This window comes from Melospiza melodia, chromosome 2 (genome assembly GCF_035770615.1).
Source record: "Melospiza melodia melodia isolate bMelMel2 chromosome 2, bMelMel2.pri, whole genome shotgun sequence".
Taxonomy (NCBI): Eukaryota; Metazoa; Chordata; class Aves; order Passeriformes; family Passerellidae; genus Melospiza; species Melospiza melodia.
In genome coordinates, this window is record NC_086195.1 from 73,625,901 (window position 1) to 73,633,766 (window position 7,866).

At 59.6% G+C, this 7,866-nt stretch overlaps 1 protein-coding gene across 1 annotated transcript; it reads right to left on the reverse strand.

Moving 5' to 3' along the window:
- Nucleotides 1–2,816: 2,816 nt before the first annotated feature.
- Nucleotides 2,817–4,649, reverse strand: LOC134415157 (serine/threonine-protein kinase pim-1-like). Its single transcript, XM_063150458.1, has 4 exons — nucleotides 4,576–4,649; nucleotides 3,894–4,260; nucleotides 3,330–3,506; nucleotides 2,817–3,005 (listed from the first exon to the last, which is right to left on the reverse strand). Exons 2-4 carry the CDS (start codon nucleotides 4,237–4,239, stop codon nucleotides 2,902–2,904), a joined length of 627 nt encoding a protein of 208 aa, XP_063006528.1. The 5' UTR covers nucleotides 4,240–4,260; nucleotides 4,576–4,649; the 3' UTR covers nucleotides 2,817–2,901.
- Nucleotides 4,650–7,866: the final 3,217 nt, after the last annotated feature.

Consider the following 7,866-nt stretch of genomic DNA (forward strand, 5'->3'; position numbering starts at 1 on the left):
CAATCTCTCAGTCAAAGTCATCAAATGACATGGCATCCCAGCATGGGCACGGACATGCACCAAAGATCCCTCTTTTGGTCCCTATTGAAATTCCTTTTCCCTTCCAGAAAGGAAATTTCAACCCAAAAGGAAAGGCTTACAAACACTCAGGAAAGGAGAAAGGATCAAATGAAAAGCAATTTAAAAATCTCAAAAAACCAGATAATCTGGATTTATAATATCTTCAAAAAATTGGCTGTGAGGAAATGAGCTGCGTTGCAAAGGACCAAAACATGCTAAAACTGAGCTCACAGATGATGTAAAAGCAGGGGAAAAAGGAAGAAGACAAAACTTGGAGGGGAAGATATGAGGGACATGGCATAGATACTTCAAAAAAAAAAATCTTTGCCTAAATCCAAAAAATGGGGTGTGAGGAAATGAGCTGCATTGCAAAGGACCAAAACATGCCAAAACGAAGCGCAGAGATGTTGCAAAAGCAGGGGAAAAGGCAGGGAGGAACACAAAACTTGAGGGGAAGATCAGAGGGACATGGCAGGGATACTCTAAAAAAAACCCAGAAATTTCCCTAAGTCGAAAAAATAGGCTGTGAGGAAATAAGCTGCAATGCAAAGGACCAAAACATGCCAAAACTGAGCTCACAGATATTGCAGAAGCAGGGGAAATAGTCAAGGAAGAAGACAAAATTTGGACGGAAAGATATGAGGGACATGGCATGGATACTTAAAAAAAAAAAATAGTAATTTTATGCAAGATCCTTTTCGTGGGATTTTTTTATCCTGTGAAACTAAGAGGTCTCAGGAAGAAAATGAGAAGAATGGTTATTTGCTGTTGTGGGATGCAACAGGTGCATCTGTGATTGGTCTCATGTGGCTCTTTCTAATTAATGGCTGATCACAGACAGATGGCGTGGATTCTCTGTCCAGGAAACAAGCATTTGTTTTCATAATATCTTTTTCTATTCTTAGCTAGCCTTCTGAAGAAACAATTTCTTCTGTTGTTTAGTATAGTTTCAATATACTATATATCATAAAATAATAAATAATGCCTTCTGAAACATGGAGTCACATCCTCATCTCTTCCCTCATCCTAAGAACCCGCTGAACATCGCCACACATGGCCAGAGAAAGCTGCTGTCAGGGAGAACGGGAGCTCAGCCTGTGGCAAGGCATCGTTCCCTGGTGCCAGGGCTGCACCTGGAAGGGCGCTGGTGCCAGCAGCATCCAGCCCACGGCTCCCGGGACGTTGGTTCCCAGCTGGAAGCCCCCACTACTGTGTGCCTGAGAAGAGAGATCCTCCAGAGACAAAGGGAGTTGACGTTCTTCTGTCTCTGGGGAGCTCTCCTGAACTGCCTGTGGAGGGCAGGAAGAGTCTCTTGTTAGCAGTTCACTGACTTCTGCTGTGCCTCTGCTCTAAATAAATCGGGATTTGCAAGGAACGCTCATTGTGCTCCCACTGCTCTAGCTTGGACTGGGATTCAGTTTCTTTCTTCACAGTAGCTGGCACGTGTTGGGTTTGGATGGAAAGGAATGCTGTGCTCCAAACAGAGGTGCTTTGCTTTCTGCTGAGCAGGGCTTGCCCTCTTCAAGGACTTTGCAGTGTCCCTTGGTACACCAGTGCAATGTTTCCCACTGGGAAGGGAGGGATGAACGTCAAAGACAGAGGCAACAAACGCACCCTAAATTCCTTTGCCACGTCTGTGTCCTTGATTGGGAGGTGACCATCCATATTCTGGAAGGGAACATTTATTTCAAGGTTATTTCTACAATGGGGTTTTTTCTCCATTAATGTATTTAAAACCACTCTTTTTATCGTGCCCTGCATTTCCGGCCACCTTCATCTGCCGCTGAGCTTTCACAACACCAAATTTCTCCCTGCACTGGTTAGAGGCATCTGTGTATTCTTCTCCTGACCTGGATTCACAGGGCACAAAGCTTCCTTTTCCATCCCCTTTCCCAGAGACGATGCCTGTCCAGGCAAGCCAGTCTCATGCCTCACCTGCTCGGCTTCTGACATTTGGGCATCACCTGCTCTGTGCCCTTAGGAGGTGATGTTACCAAAGCGACCAGCACTGATGGACCCCAGCACCTTCAAAACCATTTTCCCCAGGGACCTTGCTTAGCAGTTCCCTGAGCAGCCTGAAGTCTGCTCTCTTCATGCTTCGAGCTGAGGCTTTGCTGGCCCTTTTCCTCTTGTCAGAGGTTTGAGCCTCCGTTCATTTGTGGCAGCTGTGGCCAAGAGGGCTCCCAATCCCCGCTTGGCCCAGGGCACCTGGGGCTCAGACGGCGGCCTGGCTCAAGGGGGGCTGAGCTGGAGAGTCCTGGGCTGTGGGGGCTCCTCCCTTACTGGGAGGAGGCTTCCTGGGGAGGAAGAAGGCTCTGGCATGAGCCACGAGGCCTGGTGCGCATTTGCCTGCTGCCGATGAGAGGGAAAGAAAGAGGAAGAGTTCATCAGGGCTCAACCTGAAATGACGTTCTGCTGCTTCTGGTTCTTCACAGAGCTTTGGAGAGGAGACGTCTCTGTCCCTGACACCAGCCGGCCCTTGCAATGCACACAGAGACAGTGTGTCACTTCAGGAGACACACCAAGAAGGCCCTGTCACTTTCAAAGGGCAGCTGTTGTTTCACTGTTGCATTTCTTGGCTGTGTCAAGCCCCTCCTACCCGCACTACAGCCTGCGCTTGGAGACACAAAAGGAGCATCCTGGAGGAAAGGCATGGAAAGCTTGACAAAGGCTGAGGGGAGCACTCAGATCTCCTCTTTTCCCAAGAGGTTTCTTTAGCTGAAGTTGCTGACAAGGACCAGACTTGACTAGCTGCAATGGGTTTGTTGTTGTTTTATTTCTCGGGTCCTCAGTCCTGTGTGGGATTCTGTACGTGGGCGCAGCAGGGGCTCCAGCAAGGTGTCAAAAGCGCCTGCCCTGCACCCAAGGGTGGCGCAAGATCTCCTCCAGCTGTGGCCTGTAAGCGGGGTGCTTGGTCAAGCACCAGCGGATCAGATGCTGGCACTCTGCGGAGAGAAGGCACAGACAGCGCCCGTCACTGGCAGAAGGCTCCTGCCCAGCTGCCCCCGGCACCCGCGGGGCCCCGGCCGCACTGCGTGTGCTCGGGGCTGCGCCGGCCTCCCGAGCGACCGTGCCCCGCGGGCAGAGAGCGGCACGGCGGGACACGGCCGCCTCCTTCGGCCACGCGGGCCACGCTGACCCCGTGGGCACGGGCCACCTCCTGCGGCCGGCCCTGGGGGCAGACGGACGGTGCACGGATCTGGGTGAGGGCCGCGCCGGGCTGCGCGCCGCCGGCTGCCATAGCCGGCTGCTTGGGGCCGGAGACCAACCTGGAGAGACCTGCTGCCAGAAGAAGGGCTGCCCCAGCAGGATGGCATGGTCGTCCTCAAAGGGGAGTCTCCCGCAGACCATGACGTACAGCAGCACGCCCAGGGACCAAACGGTGGCTTCATGGCCGTCGTAGCAGCCAAGGCAGACCCACTCGGGCGGGCTGTAGGCGTGCGTTCCTAGGGGAGACAGGCGGCGCTGTCCAGGCACGGGCTGCTGCCTTCCAGAGCCCAGCGCCAGGCTCCTGGCTGAGGCAGGGGCTGCACCCGCGGCCACAGCTTCCCCCCCGAGGCCACCCCGCGTCCCCCAGCCAGCTGGCCAAAGCCAAGGAACATTGTGCCAGGCAAAGAAGGCCCGTGGAGCGTCTCGAGCCCTTGCGGGCCTGCCGAGCCGGGAGGCCCGGAGCTGGCTTTTGCCGCCCCCCCTGCTGCCGGCAGGGCCGGCAGCCGGGTCCCGGGGCACTGCGTCTGCCCTGGGCCAAAGGGCAGCTGGCTGAAGGCCGCAGCCCACAGCCCAGGAGGGAGTGGGGCCCTGCACCGGGAGCGGGGCCCGGGCCATGGGCTCACCGGCAAAGCGCGTGTAGGCCCGCTCCTGGAGGAAGGTGCCGCAACCGAAGTCGATGAGCTTCAGGTCGCCGCTCTCCGGGTCCACGAGGAGGTTCGCCGGCTTGATGTCCCGGTGCAGGACGCCGCAGGCGGTGCAGTGCCGCACGGCCTCCAGCACCTGGACGAAAAGCCAGCGCGCCATCTCCTCGCACAGGAACTCCTGCTCCAGCAGGAGCTGCAGGAGATCCTGCCATGCCTCCGGACGCTCCAGCACCAGCACGAAGCTGTCAGGCAGCTCGAACCAGTCGAGGAGCTGGATGATGTTGTAGCAGCTGGAGCCCACCTTCTCCATCAGCACGACCTCCATGGGCACGCGGGTGCCGTCGGGCTGCGAGGAGGAGAAAATCAGTGCCTGTGGCAGGCCTGATGCTGCCCCGGGGCTGCTGCGCTGCGCCCTGCCTGGGATGCCCCCGTGCCCCCTTGCGCAGCCTCCCCGGTGCTGGGGCTTCCCCCCGCCTAGGGGATGCTTGGGGGGTGCCCCTGCCCGGCCCCGCCGCCGCTGTTTGGCACGGCCGGGCCCGCCATGCTGCGGCTTGCACGCTGAGCCCGCGCCCGCTGTCCCCGCCTCCCGCTGGCAGTCGGCACCCCGGGATTCTCCCTGCCTGACCCGGCCCGCTCTGTCCCGCCGGCCCCGCTCCCTCACCAGCTCGTCCCACTGCAGGACGCTCTCCCGGGACACGCGTTTGATGGCCACCTGCAAGCCATGGAGAGAGGAGGGCTGAGCTCCGGCCCTGCCCCTCCCCAGCGCTTCCCCTCGTCCCACGCCCGACCGTCGCGGCCACTCACCGGTCTCCCGTCGGAGAGGCGGATGCCCGAGAAAACGGTGCCAAAGCCACCGCTGCCCAGCTGCGGGCCCAGCTGGTACAGCTCCTGCAGCTCCTTCCTTTGCCCTGCAAAAGGCCGAGAGCAGCCATCAGCCCTGCGCCCAGGAACACCCCAGTGCCCGCGAGTGCAGCGGGCCGGGCCCCCGCGGGCCGCTCCGCTCTCACCTGCTCCCTGCTGCGCGCCGGGCAGCGGCCCCTGCTCCGCAGCCGCCGGGCTGGCGAGCGGCAGAGCCGGGCCTGGGCAGCGCGCACAGGCGGCTGCAGGAGCCCCGGGGCAGCGGGGCACGGCGGCACCGTCACTGGCCCCGGCCTCGTGGGCTGGACTCTGCCATTGACCATGGCCGGGGCTGCAGCCCGAGGCTTCTTCACCCAGGGGGGTGCCAGGAGCAGCTGCAAAGCAAGCAGGGCTTTCTGAAGCCGTGCCATCAGAGGCACAGGAAAGAGCCAGTGACCCCTGGGCTGCTCCCAGGGGCCCTGGCCTGGCCTGGCCGTGCCCTTCAAGAGCCCCGGGGTAGCCTCAGACAGCTCTTCAGGAGATCTCACCTGCTATTGGAGAGCCCTTCGTGGCAGTCGAGGGCTGTCTTGGGACAGCTTCCTGGAGATGGAGGAGCCTCCTTGATGTATCCAGGCTGGTCTCCACCACCAGGCTCGGGCTTTCTCCAGCTGGCACAAGCGGCACAGCGTCCTGGCAGCTGTGGGATGACCACTGCTGGCTCCAGGACGCTTGCTGCTTGGCCAGCTTCTCCCAAGAAGGCTCCCCTGGATCGGGCTGGGCTCCCGTTTGGACTTCTGGGCTTTCCCTGGCCACGTCAGGGGTCAGGGGTGCGCCCGCGTTGTTGAAGCCCGTGCGTCCAAGGGAGCTGGGAGACCTGTCCACGGGCCCTGCATCTTCTGCAGGCTGACAGGTCTCAGTGAGCCTCTGCGGGGGATGGAGGCTGTCAGAGATAGCAGAGGCTCCTGGCAGGATGCAGGGTCTCTGACAGCCTGATGTTCCTGCACGGATGGCTCTCCCCTGCTGTGCCATCCTTGCAGGCCTTGAGGCTCTCCCAGCGATGGAGAATCTTGCTGGGAGCAGCCTCTTGAAGGGATGGAGGCTTCGGGAGGAGCTGGAGGGGCCACAGCAGGGCAGGTGGCCTCGCTTCACCAGCTCCTCCAGTTGTTTCCACAGCGCCTGCCACATCCCCGAGTAGAGCGGCGCACGTGTCCCTCTGGGATGCCAGAGCAGCCGCATCAGCTCCTGCAGCTCCTGGGCCAGAGCCACGCAGGGGCCGCAGCTGCAGGGCCTGCCCAGGGGGCTGGCGGGAGCACGTGGCCGCTTGCGCCGAGTCGCCCGAGGCCTGGGGGCCCTGGGAGCCACAGGGGCTCCTCGGTTCCTCCGTGAGCCTCGGGGCCGGACCCCGGGGCGCTCGCTCCTCTTTGCCGTCCGTGCCCGCCGGCCCGGTGGGTGCCGGTGGCCAAGGGCCCACCAGACAGCCCCAGCGGCCAGCAGCAGGACAAGCACAGTCCCCAGGACGACGCCGTCACTCGTGGCTCCGGCACGACCCATCGCGACTGCACTGGCGGCCGCGGGTGCTGGCCCGGCTTATCCAGCGGCAGCGCAGTGATGTCACAGTGCTGCGGCCGGCACTGCCCGGGGACATCACAGCCCTTGGACATCACAGCCCGGGGACATCACAGCCCTGCCTCAGGGCAGCGCTCAGCTCCTCTGTGCCCTCAGAGCCCAGCCCGCTCCCGAGGGCAGCAGAACCGGCTCGTGGCTGGAGATGGATGTGGCCAGAGAAAGCTGCTGGCAGGGAGAACGGGAGCTCAGCCTGTGGCAAGGCATCGTTCCCTGGTGCCAGGGCTGCACCTGGAAGGGCGCTGGTGCCAGCAGCATCCAGCCCACGGCTCCCGGGACGTTGGTTCCCAGCTGGAAGCCCCCACTACTGTGTGCCTGAGAAGAGAGATCCTCCAGAGACAAAGGGAGTTGACGTTCTTCTGTCTCTGGGGAGCTCTCCTGAACTGGCTGTGGAGGGCAGGAAGAGTCTCTTGTTAGCAGTTCACTGACTTCTGCTGTGCCTCTGCTCTAAATAAATCGGGATTTGCAAGGAACGCTCATTGTGCTCCCACTGCTCTAGCTTGGACTGGGATTCAGTTTCTTTCTTCACAGTAGCTGGCACGTGTTGGGTTTGGATGGAAAGGAATGCTGTGCTCCAAACAGAGGTGCTTTGCTTTCTGCTGAGCAGGGCTTGCCCTCTTCAAGGACTTTGCAGTGTCCCTTGGTACACCAGTGCAATGTTTCCCACTGGGAAGGGAGGGATGAACGTCAAAGACAGAGGCAACAAACGCACCCTAAATTCCTTTGCCACGTCTGTGTCCTTGATTGGGAGGTGACCATCCATATTCTGGAAGGGAACATTTATTTCAAGGTTATTTCTACAATGGGGTTTTTTCTCCATTAATGTATTTAAAACCACTCTTTTTATCGTGCCCTGCATTTCCGGCCACCTTCATCTGCCGCTGAGCTTTCACAACACCAAATTTCTCCCTGCACTGGTTAGAGGCATCTGTGTATTCTTCTCCTGACCTGGATTCACAGGGCACAAAGCTTCCTTTTCCATCCCCTTTCCCAGAGACGATGCCTGTCCAGGCAAGCCAGTCTCATGCCTCACCTGCTCGGCTTCTGACATTTGGGCATCACCTGCTCTGTGCCCTTAGGAGGTGATGTTACCAAAGCGACCAGCACTGATGGACCCCAGCACCTTCAAAACCATTTTCCCCAGGGACCTTGCTTAGCAGTTCCCTGAGCAGCCTGAAGTCTGCTCTCTTCATGCTTCGAGCTGAGGCTTTGCTGGCCCTTTTCCTCTTGTCAGAGGTTTGAGCCTCCGTTCATTTGTGGCAGCTGTGGCCAAGAGGGCTCCCAATCCCCGCTTGGCCCAGGGCACCTGGGGCTCAGACGGCGGCCTGGCTCAAGGGGGGCTGAGCTGGAGAGTCCTGGGCTGTGGGGGCTCCTCCCTTACTGGGAGGAGGCTTCCTGGGGAGGAAGAAGGCTCTGGCATGAGCCACGAGGCCTGGTGCGCATTTGCCTGCTGCCGATGAGAGGGAAAGAAAGAGGAAGAGTTCATCAGGGC

Coding starts and splice junctions, on each gene's coding strand:
- LOC134415157 (XM_063150458.1), bottom strand. CDS start 4,239: ATGGAGGTCGTGCTGATGGAGAAGGTGGGCTCCAGCTGCTACAACATC. Junction 3,507..3,893: donor GGCCTACACGCGCTTTGCCG/GTGAGCCCATGG, acceptor TGTCTCCCCTAG/GAACGCACGCCTACAGCCCG. Junction 3,006..3,329: donor CTGGCAGCAGGTCTCTCCAG/GTTGGTCTCCGG, acceptor TTCTCTCCGCAG/AGTGCCAGCATCTGATCCGC.